Source organism: Hyalella azteca, unplaced genomic scaffold (genome assembly GCF_000764305.2).
Source record: "Hyalella azteca isolate HAZT.00-mixed unplaced genomic scaffold, Hazt_2.0.2 contig16275, whole genome shotgun sequence".
NCBI lineage: Eukaryota > Metazoa > Arthropoda > Malacostraca > Amphipoda > Hyalellidae > Hyalella > Hyalella azteca.
The window spans coordinates 138185-159280 of record NW_025946100.1 but is presented as its reverse complement, the minus strand read 5'-3'; the positions used below and the strand labels follow the sequence as shown (position 1 = coordinate 159280).

General features: G+C 39.0%; 1 protein-coding gene across 5 annotated transcripts in view; it reads right to left on the bottom strand.

Moving 5' to 3' along the window:
- The window catches only part of LOC108679320, a 58310-nt gene extending 37564 nt beyond the window's left edge, over positions 1-20746 (bottom strand). For 3 of the 5 annotated variants that reach the window (XM_018167921.2, XM_018167920.2, XM_018167919.2), the window contains exons 1-6: positions 20081-20745; positions 18502-18783; positions 17473-18240; positions 10820-11369; positions 9647-9937; positions 7591-8196 (exon numbers count right to left, since the gene is read on the bottom strand). In XM_018167921.2, coding sequence (XP_018023410.1) covers positions 7591-8196; positions 9647-9937; positions 10820-11369; positions 17473-18240; positions 18502-18783; positions 20081-20737 — 3154 coding nt within the window. In that variant the 5' untranslated portion in view covers positions 20738-20745. Of the gene's footprint in view, positions 1-7590; positions 8197-9646; positions 9938-10819; positions 11370-11762; positions 11880-17472; positions 18241-18501; positions 18784-20080 lie in introns of those variants that run through there. The other 2 variants (XM_018167918.2, XM_018167923.2) reach the window with 2 other exon arrangements.
- Positions 20747-21096: the final 350 nt, after the last annotated feature.

Genomic DNA, 21096 nt, shown 5'->3' with positions numbered 1-21096 from the left:
TAGTAACAATGGGAGCTATAACTGCAGTAACGGCAGCAATAATAACAGCAACGACAGTTATTTACCTGGTACTATACGCTCAAAAAAATGTACCGGACCTTTTGTTCAAATAGTGTCACACTTTCCTACCCACAGCACCTTTTATAACATCCTTTTACGGGGCCAACTTGGTTCATCGCTATTTGTTGGACAATGTCTCACTAATTTTTCAAGTTGTACCAAGACTATATAAGGCCAAAATTTTGTCGGTGTATATATTTTCCCAGCTGAAACACTTCTGATCTCTAATAATGCATTTGAAACTAACTATGCGAAGGCAAAAATACACTTCATCACACAACTCTCGATCATGCAGAAAGAATACCACGATGTAGCTTGCAACTGGCCTGGTCATACTCAGAAAAATTAAGGTGTCGGAGTGTCCAAATTGTGAATCACTTCCCAAAACGTAGCGCTGATACGCCCTTCTGCCAGGCCAAATTGAAAAAATGTCAAAATGCGGAAAACAAAGAGTGCATGGCTACTCGTGCAAAATCTTACTAATTTCTTTCGGTGTAATATGCACTAGTAAGACGCACGCGCCTAAAACGGTATACACTCCACTAGTACGTAGCCCATTCTTCTAGCATGAAGCACAAGCTGCCACTAGCATCACAACCACTGCGCTAGCATAAAATAAGTTGCACTAGCATGACGCTCATATACTCCTAGAATCACGACCACTCCACCAGCGTAAAATAAATTCCACTAGCATGACGCTCATTCTACAATATATTATTTAACGCGCATTCCATCACCATGACGCGGACGCCACACGCATGATCGAAAGCGGCGAAGCTTCGTCACTAAAACGCTAGTCGTTGCTACAAGGCCACTTGCGAATAAAACTGTGCAACCACAACAATAGCGATCATAGCAGCAACTACAACAATGACATCAATAACGGCAGAAATAATAACAGTAACGAAAATCATTCCGATAGCAACCACAGCTATAATAACAGGCACGTCAGCCATAATAACAGCCACCGCTGGAATAGTAGCAACAATGACAGTTAAGACGACAGCAACGGCAGCTATAACAAGTGTTATATGGCAGAAATAATAACAGCAACGGCAGAACTAATGACAGTAACAATAGTTATGATGACAGCAAAGATAACAATGATAGTAACAATGGGAGCTATAATGCAACTTTCAGAGGAGCGGTCGAGGGACCGACGCTCCGAGGTCAAGGCTCGCCCAACATGGGAGCGGCGCACGTACGCATGCGGGTTCGTTTTACGTCCCTCCATGCAGACATGTGGCGCTGAATCAACGGTGACTTAAACGTTTTCGATTAGAATCAACGTTAATTTGACGTTATTTGCCTGTTTGGGGCCTTGCCGGTATGGCCATCGCGAAGGGATTTCAACACGTACATGGGATTTCTAGCATGGAGCTCACGTACTTTATTTTTATATTGTACTCACGTGACAGGTCATCTGATGAAGAGCATTGTAAGTCAACCAGGCTTACCTGAAAGACAAACAATTAAGAATATTAAAGAGAGAATCTGTACAGGTACGACTTCTAATGAGCATTCACCTTTTCATTCAAATAAAATACAAAGGTTAAAAGTCAAAGAATATTATAACAATAGTTATGATGACAGCAAAGATAACAATGATAGTAACAATGGGAGCTATAACTGCAGTAACGGCAGCAATAATAACAGCAACGACAGTTACGATGATAGCAAAGATATCAATGATGTAATAAGAACAGGAGAGCAATAATTACAGCAAGAAGAGCAACAACAACAGCAACGACAGCAACAACAACAGCAACGACAGCAACAATGACACTAACGGCAGCAATAATAACAGTAACGACAATTGTACAAAAAGCGGATAATTTTATCCAATGCGCTTATCCATAAATCATCACCAGAGTACATTGCTACTGTCTTACTTATTTATTCTTTATTCACACAGGAGCATGCAAAATAATTATAATTACCCAATTGGAAGTACCCAATTACCCAATCTTAGTTCATACAAAGTACTAAGAAGGCGTGAATGACACGAAGGCATGAATGTATATCTCATGATATCATGCGTCACAAAACCAAATTTTTCGTAGTTTTTGATAATTATTAATAAATTTCAAATCAAAATTTTGAGATACCTGGTATTTTTGCCAGAAAAAGCTCCTCTCGATCTAAATTTTATGGTGGCATAATCAGAGCAGGTCAATCCAGCGGCGCAGGCAATGGTATTTATGGACACAATTAATTTTTGGTTATTAGCAGTTACATGCTTGACAAATTACCGTTATTCGAACGGTTAAACCCTTTTGAAGAAAATATATTTCACACCAGCCAAAAATTCATTGGCAATAGGAAAATTCGTCGGCCTGTTAGAACTGTTTTGAGCAAATAAGCCTCATAAAATCGACCCATCGATATTTATTATTAGACCAAGAAATTTCTAGGTTCAATGAATATTATAACTTATACTGACCTTGATGGCAAACGTGGTCGTGCATAAATAAACTTTATTATTTAGAATTTCACGAATATATAAAATTGAAGTTCCCTTACTCCAGTTACAGATTCTTCTAATGATCTTTTGAAACACTGAACAGCTGAATAAACTTATTTGTACACATTTTTAAATGTCGAGCGCAGAAAAATGAGCTTAAAATGTTACCTACCGCAAACACATAGGAAATATATGAATTCTTAAAAATGTACGGATGATTGGAATCGCATGAAATCTATGCTCCATCGATCTATGCTACATCGTTTGGACAGTCTCGAGGTTCCAAAAACTTCCATAGAAACACAACAGCTTTACTGAAACATCCTCACATCCCAAAGCACTGAAACACACACCTTTTTCACCGGTTCAATAAACTTCGCAAAGAATAAATAAACTGTGCAAGTCAAGTTCGTTCTCGAGTCTGTGAAATGATTCAGAGCAAGCAATCGTGAATCTTGATCCACTAAGATCCATGCGTATCTTGATTTACTAAGAACACTGTGGATCTTGATCCACAAATACCCATGTAAATCTTGGTCCACTAAATTCTATGTGAATCTTGATCTATCTACTAAGATCTTTGTGTATCTTGATCCACTAAGATCCATATGAATCTTGATCACTAAATTCCACGTGAATCTTGATTTACTAAGATCTTTGTGCATCTTGATCCACTAAGATCCATGTGAATCTCGAACCACTTAATCTTAGCACAAGCGGCCATTTGTATTCTAGTGCACTGGGAGAAGTGGAGTCGAGTGCACCAAGTCGATGATGTGAGACTGACACGGAAGCCACTGACTGACTGATACCAGCTCGTTTCCTATACACACACAGCGTAGGCCGTCACGCCTGTGAACGCGGGTGGTGATGCGCGCGATCACTTCTCTTAATCTTACGTCACGTTACGGCACGCGTGGCCGCACTTTTACGACACGAGTCACCCGCACGTTACAGCACGCTTGGCCGCACGTTACGACAAGCGTTGTCCAAAATTTACGGAACGCGTGGGCCATAAGTTACAAAATGACAACGCCATTTCTAGAGTTAGCTAAATACCTGATATATAAGTATACGGTCACACTTATCAGCAAGTAGGGTCACACTTTCCGACAATCAGAGTCCCACTTCATTACATGAATGGTCACACTTCGTGACAAGCAGAGTCTCACTTCGTGACAAGCACGGTCACGCTTCACGACGAGAAGAGTCACACTTTCCGACAAGCAGAGTCACACTTCATGACAAGAATGGTCACACTTCGTGACAAGCACGGTCATACTTCACTACAAGGCCAGTCAATCACACCTTACGACAAGCACGGTCACGAGTTACAAGTGCATGTAGTCAGCAATATCAAGCATCGTCACTTGTAAAGTCACTCGTGGAAAACTCTATAAGCTACTGCCACCACAGATTTGTGTGTGTGTATGTGTAAAATTATATAGTACATATAATTTTGAAATATGCAAAATTTATGGTACAGTTATTGTTACAGAAGCAACCTTGACCAATATAAAAATGATGAGACTAATGGTACAGTAACGAGTATTTTAAATGTGCCCTAGTACTCTTAGGTACATTATGCAGCAATTAAAATTGCACCAGAAGTACAGGTATAGGGCGTTCACTTACGTTCCATTCAGATATGTCCTAGTAAGGGCTTAAAACTTGCTAAAATTTCATCTACACTTAGCAGTGTAGATGAACACAAATCAGTGCATTTCAATTAGAAGGACAGAATAGAATTGATTCAGTTTTAATGAATCGAGATACTTGAACGCTTCCAAATTTTTCCAATTCCAATTAATACCTCTATAGATTCTAGTCACCGAGACCTTGCCATTGTAGAACACATTATTCTTAATAGATTGGAGTAACAGTTGTAGAAAGAGTTACTTATCTAAAATGTAGTTATGGCTACAGAATAGAGTTACAATGATTTTCATAGTATCATGCCAGATGAGCGGCCATCGTTTGCAATCTCAGTTGCAACACAGCGACAGCGCAACGCCTCGTCCTTCGGTGCGTGTGCACCAGCGGCTATCTTGCGGCGCATCACCACAATACTTATAAACTATACAAGCGTTATATCTTCGGAATCATAGGCCAAGTCGGACATAGTAAACACGTATTCTTTTTAATAAATTCATTTAAGATAGGCAATTTTTAGCTACCAAGTTTATCTATTCTTTTATAGTGTACGGAATCGAGGCACGAAAATAGGAGCGAAATTGACCACTGACGCCAATCGCAAATTAATTGACGTAGCAAATTAAGCCAGTCCTTATTTGCAGTGAAGGAAACCGAATTTAAGTTGAGAGTGGCCAATTTCTATTAACTATGAGAGTGGCCAATTTCTGAATTTTTCTAAAATGAGACTTTTTGAGTCTCAACTCTCGCTCAGAAAGTGAATTAAGTAGGGACCACATCGCTGTTTGGCATTATTTTACTCTCGTTAAATAGTATTGAACGAGATTAAGTAATGGGAACATGTTGGGCAACCAATATCAGAAAACAGAACAACAGATCAGAAATTTCTTTTATTCTTCAAGTGCTCAATTGCATCACACCTTGAGGGTCACACAAACTGTAGCTGAGCTCATGAATAATTCTCTGTCAACGTACGTGATATGTGATAAAAATACTAGGTAGCTCCTAAATTCAGGATAAAATAATCAACAAAGAAACAAACAAGCTTCAATTACTTTCCTACCACAATCGTATACAGAAACGACCGACAAGATGCTCTTAAATAGCTGAAGCAGATTTAAACCTTTTCTCAACTCTTTAAGTTTCACAGTATTTCATAACAACAAAGAACACAAAAGAAATATTTTACCTGACACAGGCTTGAGAGGTAAGCGACAGCCAAGCAGTAGTCTCTCAGATGGCACTCGAATATCGCCGGTTGATCTTGCATGAAACATACCTAGACTGCCAGGCTTTTGTAAATGATGGTAGATAGGCAGTGGCTGCACCAAACGATTGATCATGTCCGTGGATGTGCTGCACTGAGATACCGCTATCCTGACTGGGTCTGGGTATCTCTCACCATAGTCCGGGATATCATGGTAGCTGTACATGTAATGTTCTACCTGGGGCCACGGCATCCCGTCAACAGATGAACTGAGATAGTAGGCGGGATGAAAAGATTGTTCATCAGGAATAGGGATAAATCCGACTGGCGGGGAGTAATAAGATGGTTGTTCGTGAACAGAAAAGTGACCGTGAGACCTTTGAGCGATTGGAGGTATATTCACAGGAACTGCCTCGTCGAAGCACCTATCGTGCTGCAGAGAATCACATGACTGCGTCAATCCGGAGCGCAGATCATCAACAGTACTAATGCTCATCCTAAATTCTTCAGAAGTATTAAACAACTTTCTGTTATGCTGGTTATTATTACGGATCTGAGGAACTGTTGTTTTTCTCTTCACATTTCGTGTTGTCGGTTCCAGAGGAGGGACTTTCCTGCGAATTGCAGGACCAGGAGAGCAAGAATCTCCTATGCTTTCATTCATATTAGAAAACAGATTCCTGGACTCAGATCGAAAATTGTACCTAGGACTGAGAAGTGCCCCTGCAGAAATGTTATCGCATTTCTCTTCATCCAAATTGATGGTCGTCACATTAGTGGATGAATGCTGTCGGGTATGCCACGTCTCTGAATTGTTAGTTTGAAACGCCTCCCCTCGTAATGCTGGGACAAGAGGTAATCTTGGACCAGATCTGACGAAGCTGCGTCGTATATTTGAAGTGTGGCGGTTAATCAAACAGCTCCTGGTCTCGGTGAACGCAGTCTCATTATCTAGATTGTCGCTGTGTTGTTGTTTGCTTATACTCGCGTGAAGGTTGACGCCGTTGTAACAGTTATGTGACATTGAGCGACGCAAAAAGTCGTGCTCACGCATCTCGTCAGTTTTTTATCTGTTTAACTTTAAATTCAGCATCTTAATTAAGCTTATTTATTTTTCTAATTCTATTTATTTGATGAATAAACTAAAGTGTTTCCGTGGCACAACATTTTCAACATAACATTAAACAAATGCGGGAACGAGACTAAAAAGTCAATAAGATCAATTTGATTGATCTATTATCAATGATAGATGATCATTAATGACGAAGTTAATATCAATCTGATTGGTCAATTATCAACTCTCAAATTATTTGTCACTAGCGCATCGATTTCATAGCATCTACTTGCTTTGAGTCCAATATTTTTACGAACAACATTAACGAACAAGCACCAGCTGAATTTATCATCACTCGTGCCAAATGTTTTGCATAGGTACATCACATCAGTTACTAATCCGTAGCGTTTCGTTCTCAGTAGATACTAAATAGCCACTAAAATAACAATAACACTTTTGGTATATTGAAGTGAATTCTCCACATGAGGAACGCACGACGGTCCAACGTGACAGCGACTGCGTTGCAGGAAGTTTCTAACACAATAACACGCCACCATCACAAGTCGTTACCATGGACACCTTACGTCAACATGAGGGTATCGAACAGCCGATATACCTACAAAGTGTATGAATAAGATAACTTTTCGCGAGCGGGTAAGGTTAAAATACAGTCTAACTCCTTAACATACTAATGTCTCAATCTATTGCTTTTCAACTTGATTGCAGGGGAAATGAATTTTGTACGTTCATTCATATTTGAATGAACGACAAAACGTTCATTCATATGAATTTGACAACGTTCATTCATATGAAACGAATGGCACGACGTGTTACTCGACCAATGCCATTGGAATAAAGTATCACGTGAGTTCTGGTTTGTTCGTCACAGTAACGATGATTCATCAAGCGTATAAGGAATATTACACTCGCCAGCTTCCTTGTTCGCCCAGACTGGACTGACTAGCGATTATAATTGTTGCAACGAGAAATAATAATAAAGTGATTATTATTTATATTTAACAGCGATAAAATTGCATCTGCAATGTTTTAGATGGAATATTTCCATTTATTGGTAAAGCCTCGTCATAGAGTGAGCCAGAGATGCAAATAATATGGCCAGTTCAAGCAACAACAGCAAAGCACCACCATTACCTTGAATGAAGCGGTCGGCTGACAACGAAGATTGCCCAGGAATCCTGGAGGTGCCCGAAGACGATTCATTATGTGGGGAACGATCGCGTGATCCTCGGCTCCTGGGGATGGCTGAGACTGACGAGTTCATCCCCACACCTCTGTAGGAGGCAGAGGAGAGGGAGCGCAGTCCTCTAGTAGAAGGAATACCCGACGAAGGAAATTGATTAGAAGAGGTTGAGGTAATAGCGTTCCGAGCAAATGACTGCCGGAGAGACAACACAGATCGCGGGATTTGTGAAGGAGGAGCAGCCGATAAGGTGGAAGTTGGTGAATGAGTTCTTGTCGTGGTTGGGGAATTGGAGCGGGTCCACTGACACACAGACGAAGAAGATGAATGGGTTCGAGCTGTCGAGTGGGAAGGTATGGATCTAACACGACTACTCGAAGGCGACTCGCAGTTCCTCTCCCGAGGAGGGGTGCCCATGTGAGTGCTGGAGTGGAGTGGAGGGTCAGAGGAGCGCAGACGAGGAAGAGTGGAGGAATTGCCATACAAATTGTTGCTCCACCACGACGCGGAAGACACGCCTCCCGAACTGGACATGGTGCTTGGCCCGGAGCCGGAGTCTGAAACATTATGGACGGACGTAATGACGATACATAAAACTTTAACATTAAATTGGAACATTAAATTTTCTGCGCGAATTATGTTGGTAATGATAACAATGATATGAAGTTGATTGTATATAATTTATAAGAATCTGGGAAACGAGTACATTTTGAACATTTACAATCTCCTGATAATTATGTAGATAATAGCAAAAACTGTATAAAAACTCACAACTCTACAATTTAATATAAATGAGCACAGGAGTCCATTGACAGAAACGAGTACGAACGTTAAATCCTTTGACTTTATTAAATGAGGCAATCACCGATCATGCAAGAATTAGTGCTACAGACCGAGACAGACTTACGAATGCTGGTTAATTCATGTAAGACATTCGTTCACTGTTATTAAATCTTAGAAAGGGCTTAAAACCTCTTACACCCCAATTTGTGATATGAAAATAGGGGATTAAATTCCCGATGTGTTCAACTTTGATTGACTGACTGGTAATAGCTTAGTTACAATCAAGCTCAGCTGGCTCTGATTTAGTTAGCGATGAAAATCGTGCCAAAATTCAACAAATATCAATAATATCATAATTTTTAGGTAACCGGTGCTTCCAGAGAGGTCTAACAAACATTTATGGAATGTATCTGCATGGAATTAAAAGGCCTTGACTGGAATTGTATGGTATTGACGGATATTTTGTGGAAATGAATGGAAAACTTGTCATTGACTGGATAGTATGGTATTAAGTGGTTATATTTGCTACTGACTAGTATTGGATGATATCGACTGGAATTCAACGACAGTAACTGGAATAATATGGGGTGATTACAATGGCACCGAATGAATTCAACGGTAATAACTGAATTTAGTGAATATGCACGGATGATTGGAATCGCACGAAACTGATTGTTATTGTATGGTATTCACTGAAATTGTATATTTCATACAAGAATTTAATTGGGCTGACTGGTAGTGCATGGGGCTGATGGGAATTGTACGAGATGTCAAAAATTATATTATGCTGACTGAATTATATTGTGCTGACTGAAATTGTACTATGCTGTCTGACTGAAATTGTATTATACTGGCTAAAATTGTACTATGCTGACTGAAATTGTATTATACTGGCTAAAATTGTACTATGCTGACTGAAATTGTACTATACAGACTCAAATTGTACTATGCTGTCTGAAATTGCATTATACTGACTGAACTTGTACTATGCTGTCTGAAATTAAATTGTACTATGCTGACTAAAATTGTACTATATAAGCTGACTGAAATTGTACTATACTGAATTAAATTGTACTATGCTATTTGAAATTGTACTATGCTGACTGAAATTGTATTATACTGCCTGAAATTGTACTATACTGACTGACATTGTACTATACAGACTGAAATTGTACTATACTGACTGAAATTGTACTATGCTGATTGAAATTGTACTGCACTGACTATGATTGTACTGTGCTGCCGCGGCAGCGTTTACGGCGGCCACAGCCGCAGCAGCGATGGCCAGAGGGTTCATGGACGTCGGGACGGGGATGCTGGAACGAGCCCTGCTGGACGGAAGATTTTCTTCCTCTCCTTCGTCGTCTTCGACTTCGTCTTCCTCCTCTGCAGGTTGTTCCTCATGGGGACGTGAGGCACTGCGAAGGAGGTAGCAGTTCTGTGCTCTGCTCGGGGAAGGTCTTTGCCCCGATCCCCTAAATGGACTACCGCAGCTTCCACGTGGTGTTGACTCTCCTGGAACACGAGATGATATTTAACGGCGTTGCTTGATCCAATTATTTTGTTGATACCTTGTTTAATAAATTGTGCAAAAAATCTATTACTACGTTCTCTTAATTCCTAAATAATAAATGACTAACAACATTGATAGGATTAAACTTGGAATGAGTCGCATTGCATGGCATAAACAGACTGATTAATTGGAATTACAACACGCCATTGCAAATAAACGGTGATTTTACTTCACTCTGTGCCATCATATCAGAAATACGCTAAGCCTACGATATTTCAGGATTTCTTAAAAATAATTCATATTTGAACACCTTGGTTTCAGCAAGTTGAAAACGATGATAAAATAGTATTCCATAGCAAATAATTTCACTATTTTCTTTGCTGATACTCGAATTAGCTGGTAAACTATTCTAGTTTTAACAAATTCAGGTAATAATGATTCTTAAATTTTTATGCGACTACAGCCGCCGAGGCTACTTGCTGTAGTCTCCTTAGCTTCCCAGGTACAAAAGCGCACTCAAGTTAAAAGTCAAGATTTCGTCAGTGTACTCTGTTTTCAGTGTTTTATCTAATGCTTTCGCAATGGAATACTGTGGAAAAAATAATCAGTTCTGTTTGACAACCTCTAGCCTACTTAAGTTGGGAGTAATTTTCCCCAGATTCTCAACAATGATCCAGTACTTCATCTCAGATAATGTGGGCTTGGATTCAGACCTGGTGCGAATGGGATAAGTTGTATAGCCAAAAATGATGCTAGTGATGACTAGTGATGTGAACGAAAAATGCGCTTGTACGAAGTGCACGACAAATACTCTTAGAACCTCAATGTAGAGCAAAACAGTAAAACCTATCTAGTAACACTAATTGCATGATTCTGCCACGTACCAGAAACGGAGTCATCCGAGTAAGCGGACACAAGACTCGTGTTGCTGTTAGAAAGAACTGACGCGGTCCTGTGATACGGCCCAGGCTGCTGCTGATACATCTGCAGCATATGGTTCATATCGTAAGGCTCCATGTATATAGGCTCCTGGTTATGATAGCTGTTGTCTAGGTCCTTCAAGAAAAGTAAGTTCTCCTTCTCGAACTCAGTGAGTTCACGTTCATCAGTGTCACCATCTGGGTCGTCAATCTCTGGGGTGCAACCTTCACGAGACCCACGGTGGGCAGACCTCTCGCTGTGGCCATCCCCCTGCAGGATTTGACCGAGGCTCACGCTTCGACGGTATGGGTCTCGGCGGCCCGGCGGAGGGCTTTCCTGACCGGGACCTCCGTTCCACATGGTATTTCGTCCACCAAAGATGCCCCCCAGGGAAAGAGAAGGGGACACATCTCTGCGTCTCCGGCCTCCATGTCTCCCAGTAGTATTGGTGTTATTGACGCCATTGTTGTTTTTGCTTGCAGAACAGGTGCAAGTTGTTCCAACGTCCGTGAGCTGAAAAAATATGTACTCTTAATCAATGTGTTTTATGGTTTTTAAACCATCTCTATTAGGAGACTCAGAGTAATATCAAGAGGATTTGGCTTAATATGCAGTGCATCCTGAACCCGCATGTAACAGCTGCGAAGAAGAGTATTATAATTTAGAGAAATATATGATTTACTAATTCATTGCTATTATGGAAGTTTGTAACATGACAAACGGTTTTGTTTCCGCAAAAACGCAATGGAAGGTCGACTTACAGCGCCGGTTTTCGTGGAACATAGCCAACATATACACGAAATTTTTTATTATTTACATTTTGCAAGGTGACAACATTTAATCAGCGAAATAAATTAATGAGAAGATGATTGAGTAAATCTCTTGTAAATGGAAAGCCGTACTTACGCTTTCAGTCGAGTTTCTGCGCTTTCGACCAAGGAAGTAGCGCTTTATGGCGTGCATCTTTAGGAGTGTCTAGACTCAAAATCCTCCCAAAGCTCCAATTTTTTATTTTGTTCAAGAATTATACGAAAAGAAATGTTCAAGTCATACCTAAATATCACAAAACTGCACGCAGTCGTGAAAGAAAATTAATCGTAGTACATAATGAGATGATACATGACCATTATACGGAAGAAAAAGGTTATAGGCGTTCCTCAATTATCCCAGCTTGGAAAAATAAAACGAAATTTTTTTTGAGTGAACATTAGTGAAACACATTAATGAAGCACAATCCTCTAAGACATCTCAAGTTTGGTTTTGTCCATTGTTTGCTTCTGTCCTACGCTAATCTGTCCAATTGCTTCATTCCCATGAAATATCACGTACTAAGTTAACATTGTTTGTGTGTTTTGATAAGCGATACAAATTTCAGATTCATTTAACTACGCATCAGTGAGCGCAAATATAGTAACGCAAGGGAAATAAACTGTGTTTCCCAAATTTTTACAGAATTGTTTGGACTCGTCAGACGACCATTGGAGAGTGACGAACATTTGAGCAACACAGTCTCAATCTCGTGCGAGCTCATGAGTGTCCAACACGTGAGACCGACAGGATCTTGCACTCAACTTGCTTAGCTCTCCTTGTTGATGACCAACGACTGCATTTCCAGAAAGCTAGAGCGCACTTTTGCTTTCCTGTTTGAATGTCGACAGTCCCCTGCTTGTGGTATGCGCCTAGCGTTTTGCAACAATATAGATCGAGTTAAAATGTACGTTGTAAAAGGCTCTCAGACTCTGTCACAAAGAAAACTAATTAAAAAAAAGTAAGCAACAAAGCAGATAGTGTTACCGGCAACGACCGCCTGCCAATGCTTGCTTATCGCGTGAAATGCAAATGCTTGTAGTGACATACCTACGCGTACGCATCTGTCGGGCATGCAGTACAACTCGGCTGAGTTCATTTCTGACATTCGGTGCACGTGGCAGTAAGTCGTGGGTACTTTTTACATAGCCTTGGCCCTGTTAACAGCCATGGTTTATAGCCCATTGTTAAGGTTGGACCTAAATTATTTTTCCAAACGTTGTCGCGCTTTCACTGTCGTTGTAATTCTCACTTTTGAATATGATTATGCATAGCTTAAATAGTAACCCCCGGAGACCAAATGATTAACATAAGATACGAAAAATAATGAAATTAATTTAATATCAAAATTGTTCATCAATATTATCGACAATAGTCCGGAGAGGAGCTAAGTACAATAAATCATGTTGTTATTTGGCGAAACTCGAGAGGTTAAAATTTGAGCACAAATTTCCCTACAATGAGGGAATATTCATACATATAAGAGCTGCAGGAATTCTTGGTCAACGATCAATCCTTGGAAATAAAATTTAACTAGATATGCAGTTTTATCATTTATGATTAGATGAAATTAGACAGCCAGGTATGTCTCAAAAACTGTAAACAAAATTCACGTTCAAAGTTATCCTCAACAGAAACTCCTCCCTAGAATTCAATCTGTCATTTAATTTATTCAGATATTTTTTTATCAGCCTGCAAAATTTTAAGTCAGTGTGTTAAGCCTGTGTGTGTTTAAGCCCTTCTTAATCCAAGACATATAGGATGCGTCATGCGCCATGACACGTTTTTGATACGTACGTTAAATGTAACTTTGTGCGAAACTTTATAGCATATCATAGCCGCAGCATCATCGGCCGACCGTCTGCCATTCCCCAAACGCACTCAAACATGGTGCCGTTTTGAACAGAGTATGAGCACCACAAGATACCATCTTAACCTTCTGACATCGTCCATGGATGAAAAATTCCGATCGAAGAAATGTTGGTCGAATTCGACCTCGAAACAAACACTTTGAACTTTACTCAAGCTCGGTTTAGAGATTCTTGATATAAACGAATGAGCTAAAGATGCAATCACATGAAAAATGAACGGTTGAGAAGTGAACGGCGTTTTAAGTAATCTAATATTGTGAATATTCCTAAACAACTTCGACTATTTGTTAAAGTAAACAACAAACATCAAGAAGAGGTGCTGGATGGCAGAGGTGCTGAACGAATCAAATTGAACACGTTACTCAACGATCCAAAACCAGCGGAAACCCGTTTGGAGCGCCAGTCTGCGCAACTCAAATGATTCAATAACAACAAAAAAACATACGAAAAGAAATGTGCATTGAGATTAAAACCATAGCCTTTTAGCCTTTTTTGTAGCCTGCACAATCGCACATTGGATGCAAGTGAAAATAGATGTATTGTATTTTAGGTGTGAGTGCACGTAACCTCAGATATATTTTTAAACTCGGTTCTCATAGAATGCTTCCATGCAGACGGCAAGGAACAAACAGACAAACAAAAAAAACAGAGATTCTAAGGGGAGGGCAGCCTCACACCCAACACTTCTTGCACCCCAACACCCGCACCAAGCCACTGCCGAACAAGGCAGGAGCGTGAAGGACACTACACAACACTCGTGACATGCAGCCCTCCAAGGTGCTGCAGGCACCACACTTGATGATTATATGAAACTGATGATGCGTTTACCGTTATGTTTGCAAACGATGTATAGAACTATGGGCAAGTAAGAAAACTCCGTATCTGCCGGACATTTTCGCCAATACAAATCATTCCGTGTAATTTCGTGGCTGCATAATATATATGTGAGGGATTGCTTAACTCAATTGGAGTGACATTTCTCATGTTTAGTAACTTGATGAATTAACGATCTACAAAATTTCAATTTGTCCATTTTTTAAGAGAAGAACTAAGAATTGAAAACGAATAAAATGCCAGCAAGAAAATTCACCAAATTTTCCTTGAAAACGTTAGGTCCAGCTTCTTCATCAGTTCAAAATTTAATAGTACAAGTATAATCAGACGAACAACTAAATTTACATATAGTTAAGATCAAGACCTAAATCATAAATAAAACTCAAATGATCATAAAATCTATGTTATCTTATCCAATCTATTACTCATCTTCAATATAAAATAATCTGTTCGTTATCTATTGGTCTAACTATCATTATCTATCATCGTATTAAACTAGGTCTTTTATTTAGGGCCGACACTACTATCCTATATACTAGAACTCCATGTTAATAACCAGTAAACAAACTCCGTCGGTTATTTTTTCTATAAATTAAGATATCGGCAAACACTATAAAGCAAATAAAACAAAGATGGGACGTAAGCCAGGAAGAACCAGCAGTCGAAACTTAAAAGTCAGGTACAACAGAACCTACTTCGGCATCCCGGAAAACATGAGGCTGGCAGACAGCAAGCTAGACAGTGATATGCAAAATTAATTGTGATAGTTACAACCAATTATCGCCAGCGAATAAACAACTATTTATTTCGAGAAACCCAATAGGATGAATCTATATTACTATTAGGTTGATCGTCCTTATTATAAAGGAAGAAGCTTTCATGCAAATCCTAATTTCTCGTCATGAGTATTTTTCACCCCAGGTGCGTACGGTCTATGATTTAGAAAAAAAAATTAAAAATTATAATTGGCTACTTTTGAATAAAGCATTAACAATCTTAATAAGTAATAGTAGTGAGGAATTCACGAAAAAATAGTTTATGTCGGATGAGTATAAAAAGTATAATTCGATTTGTCGTTGGAATTTCGGTGAATGAGGTCGTAACAGACCAAGCATCTTGTAACAGAGGAGTGGTGCGATTTACAACCCCAGGCGTGATTCTCAACTTCACGAAGTCGTGTTAGCTAGGGACTGTTGCCTGGGTTGTCATAATTGATTTTATGCACCAACAATTGTTCAAATAACATAAAATTTTCACTCTTTGCTTAAAATGATACTAATATACAAGAAAAAATGCGTGTGTATTAAAAATACCAACCATTGAAAAAAATGAACGAAAGGGAATTTAACGAGGTAGAGGTAAAATCATATTAAAGAGGCCGATTTTCGAAACAACCAATGAAAATATGAACGTTTTGCACACTACCCGTGCTTATTTTTTTTATTTGTGTCTGTAATCAATTAAAAGATTTTTTGATATTGTTATCAGAAACGAAAACCTGATCTAATGTTCTAAAATTCTGCGCCAATTGGTCTCATATTGAATAATTAACAATTATTATTTGCACGCGCATTAAGCACTATTTCGAAGAATCCGGAAAAGCCCGTTCAAGATGAACTGTTCCATAGTAGGTACACGAAACAAACGCACGTTTGATAATTCTTCTCCTTTCCCTTAAATAGATTTCAATATATCTTCCTACATTTTTATTATAAGTCATACGTGTCAACTCAGGCGTGTGAAATAACATGAAAAGTTATTCATCCGGAATACAAGCTAAGAGTCCAAACTACTCGCCAAAACTTTTGCCAAAGGAGAGGAGGAACTATATTTGCCCGTCCGACACCCGAGCCAGCGCGAGACTAACCCTGCACCTCATGTACAATGGATGCTCGGCACACTTGCTTATCAACTTAGGTAATGCATAATGCGAGTTGGCATCTCCAATACTGCACTGCAGACTAACATGACACTCACTCGTGAATGTGCGTCATGTTTATTGGGATCTCCTACACTGCACTGCAGAGTAGCCTGACGTATCATGTGTGCAGTCATTTATACCCATACTACACTATTTATTGGCTAACATTCAGCCCATTGTATGGGAGCATGTTCGCCTGTTTGTGACCGTGTATGTATAAGCGTGCGTATGGCTGTTAGCAGAAGTGTCTAAGCATCCAAATTCTGCTTCGTCGTTCTTGAAAAAAGCATGAACCATGTGTGTTGACAATCGAAAGGGTGCACATCATCAACCAACAAGTAAATTTTGCTTCTTAGTCGATCTTGTGTTCATGGTACGTAGGTTGGCAATGCCTCAAGTTAATAACTTTTTATAATCATATCCTCGAGCAGGACCATTTATACATCAGTGCGTTTGGACATATCGTAATAGAATCGAAACGTAGCCTTCGCGCCCACGCAACGGTCGCCTACCGTCGACGCCTGCCAGGAAGATCAGAGGGTCAGCAAAAGTGTGTAAGCAAGAGAACTCCACTTGAGGGCGTTCCATTTAAGGTGCAGGGTGAGCTTAGTGCATCAAATGTCGCTCCCTTGTTGAGAAACACAATCAGTTTATGGAGGGCCGATTATTAAATGACAGTTGGCCGCCGCTGATATGTCTTTAATTGTCAATTGGATTCATCGCTCGGGTAGGAGTTGAAACTGCCCAGTCATTAGTGCGGGTAAACTATCCTTCTAAGACAATGTCATGCATCATGTTCTGAGGTGTGCATATTTAAGTCCCGGCTGCACGAATTTGATGTCGCAGCTACGAGGATGCAGGCATGATGAATAATGAGATGATGAATCGCCTGTGTGGTTGTAGCATAGGAGTATGAAGGACATGTTTGTGAAGGAAACAATTTTTATAGACATCATTAAGCCTAAACTTAAAAGTACTGTTATTGATATAAGGTATTTAAATTTTATTTTATGTTTCGTCATGAAATGTATTAATAAATTTGTTGGAAAATCTTTATTCAGATGTACCGAATGCGAATGATGCTTAAAGAAATAGTAAAAAGTTTCAGTCAGTTTTGCTACAGTAGAGCGAAAGAAGTAATATTCGTAACATATGGCTAATATATGACACTCAAATTGCTCACCTTATCATCAGGATGGTTGAGGCATTTCTCATCCCTCCTCATGCTGCGGCCGCGTCCAATTCTTTTCTTGGATGGTTTAGGAGACCATGACAATCTTGGTCCCGGATTGTCGGAACTTGTGACATCCTCATCCAAACTGTCCGTTTTGCGCGACATTAAAGTTTCCTCGTTGATGCTATCTTTATCGGACGCGTTGTTTGTGAGATTATAATCTTCGGAGGAGTTCAGATGGTATGGAGTAGACGTTGGAGTTGAGTCGACATTTGTTGGGGTATTTGCTGTACTGTAGCTTCTCTGAATAACGGTGGTCGTGCTAGTTGGGCGATCCAAACATAAGTTTGATTTGCCAGATTCAAAAGTTGCTATGCTGTGTGAGGAAGGATGGGTTGACATGCATCCTTCGCTTGGACTACAACGCCAGCCAGAGTAGTCCCGGCAGGTTGGGGTTTGATCGTCTTCTGACTGCGCCGTGTCGCTAAATTCGTACAGGCTTTTCTTCTTCACGCTTTGATACGGACTGAATGCTGTACCACATTCGTTTCCAGAATCATTGTGTTGAGCATCTCGATGCAAAGGACGCGTGAAGGGAGAAGTTTTGCTGAAAAGTCTGTAGTCGAATGATCCAGTATTGGTGTCTGAAGTTTCAGTTTCACTTGTTAGGTCCAAAGGGTGGCGATCATTGGTTATGAAACGCAGCGGCTTTTTGTCGGGACTGTGTGACTCGATTATTGAAGGGCACGAATTTCGGTAGTCTGGGGTAAACAAAACCTAAAATGAGGAAAAAATGGCTGTTAATGTAAACAAAAAAAGTGCATATCGACTGAAATTCATAAAAAATTATCAAGTCAGAAGTTGATTAAGATTGTTTCGCAAGGCAAAAAAATTCAAAGTTAATGTATTCTCAGAGAAAATTCTTGATACCAACAGAAGTTATTAGTTCTAGAATAATATTATGGATAGTATCATCGTTATTAGTTAATTATTACTGTTCCAATTCTAATTATTTCGTAGTTTTACCACTCCGTGTACCTGTAGCGGCTGATGTACCACAGCTGTCCACGCTGGCGGTTGGTCATTCTGAAGATGTTGTTGTTGTGATGTCTGAGAACAAGAAGGTAAGCAACAAGCAGGAATGGAGCAAGAAGTGAGGGTGCATGGTACTTGTGAGCAGGAAGCTGCGCACGCAGACATGGAGCGTGAGGGGAGAGAACACGCAGGTGAGGGACGAGTGTTGGGGCCGTGATGCGAGGGACGCAAGTCTGGTGATCCTCTCCAGCTTCGTCGGTGAGGGGAAGGGGAGCGTGAGTCTGTCTGTTGGAATAGTGAAAACTGTAATGAACTGTTTGTAATTATCAGCAAATCAACTATTAATAAAGTGTTAATATAGTTTTGAAAAGTCATGAGAGACTTTAATTGTCGTTTGATAATTTCAACTAATTTTTGAAGTTAATTCAACTATACAAATCTTATTGACAACCCATTGCCCACACCTAATGACAGAGTCTGTAAAAATATTGAATTCATTGCACATGGATAGGTAATGTGTATAAAACGTTCCAATTTAGAAAAACAATTGCAAACTTAAGATGCAAAAGATTTAGAACATTTTTCTCATTCAATGCTAGTGATAATTATTTTTATTAACTGACGTGACACAAATGGAACAGTGTCAGAAATTCTCTTAAAAACATAACTTTATCTATTCGATAGACGATACCTTTAATTTTTGGCAGCTCTTCTATTCTCACAGATCAAACAGGGGTGATTATAACTCAATATTATATGCGTTTAAAAATTACTTTTTAAAGACAACTCTTCAAAAGAATCCAGTGTCTGCGATGTTAAACATGTACAATTAATTTCTAATTTTATTTTCAAACACTAAAAAATTGATTTTAAATATTTTTACAACACTGCTCTTTAACTGCACTTCTTGTTCTTTGTATGTTTGTCTGTCTGCTACAAATGTTATAATCGATATTTAACACACTTCTACCTCTTCAATCGATCTGAAATTTTGCACACATGTGTAAATTTTGAGACAATGCATGAATAAATTGACAAAATAAATAATTTCGAAAATTTAAAAAAAATTCAGTATTAAAAAAATTATAAAATAATTTTATCTGCTACAAATCTTATGATCGATATTTAACACACTTCTATCCTTTCCAATCGATCTGAAATTTTGCACACTTACGTAAAGTCGGAGACGATACATTAATCAACTGACAGAATAAATAATTCTGAAAATGTAAAAATTTTTCATATATATTAAAAATTTAAAAATAATTTTTTTTATGTTTGAAAATAAAATTAGAAATTCATTTTACATGTGTAACATCAGAGACACTGGATTCTTTGGAAGTGTTGTCTTTAAAAAGAAATTTTTAAACGCATATTTTAATATTAGAAAAAATTAAATTTTCCAATTTATTTATTGTCAATTGATTCGTGCACTGACTACGAGTTTACGCAAGTGTGCAAAATTTCAGATCGATTGGACAGGTAGAAGTGTGTTAAATATTGAGTATAAAATTTGAAGCAGACAAACAAACAAATAAATGAAGTTAAAGAGAAGTGTTGTAAAAATACCTCAGAGTCTCACCTTAGATCCGTCTGTTTCATCGGCTGTTGTTGTGAAGTCTTCAGCACTGAAGTTCATGGTTGCGGTTTCGAGACTTTTTTGCGCATCGCTCCCGCTGTTTTTGCTGTCATGAAATTCAAAATTAGGGCTAACATCGCAATCACAGTCGCTTAGTCTGTTCGTAGAAGAATAGTTGCTTAGTTTGCTACACGAATCCATATTTTGTAGTACATCCATACAACCTTGTCGAGTTGTGTTATTGTACTTTTTATCGTTATTATTGGTATAAGTTTCGAAACAACCAGCAGTTGTGTGTCGCAGATAATGAGAGACGTCGTTGTCATAAGGAGCACCGAGAATTTTGCTGTTAGAGTTTGGGGTCTCCCATCGAGTTCGTAATCTTCTTTGTGTGCGCTGCAACTCATTTTCTTTACTTTGTTTCCGGGATAACTCCAGCGTTTGATGACAGTCGTTGTTCATTTGATTTGCGTTGAAAAGACTATTCTGAGTTGGGTGATGATCTTTCCTCAAGTTAGAGATTGGGACGGGTATACCAGACGCAGTTTGTGTGGTTCCGTCTTCGCAAAATTTGCGTCTAAAATTCCCATCGTTATCATCTGATGTGCCGTTGCAGAAAATTCGACACCTTTCGGCGATGCTGGGCGACACCCGTATCATGTCTACTAACTTTTCTTTATAGGTACTTTATAATGTCACTTACTAATTTTATAATATCATCTTTATCAAATTGTGCAATAATTTAGTAAATTTACAATACAAATCCCCTCCCGTGGATTCTTTCTAAAATATTATCAACTAAACAATTCAAAAATTAACTTAGTTTGATAGTAATAAATAAATGAAAAAATACTCATCAAGCTAAAAAAATTCACTATTCTCTACAAGTACGAAAACCAAACTAAGAAACTGAAAGGGAAACGTAATGTTCATAAAGTTTGTCACGTTTCTAGTCACGCATATTTATGGTCTCTTTCTGAATAGTGATCAAATTAGCGCTCCTTCACACAAATAATCGT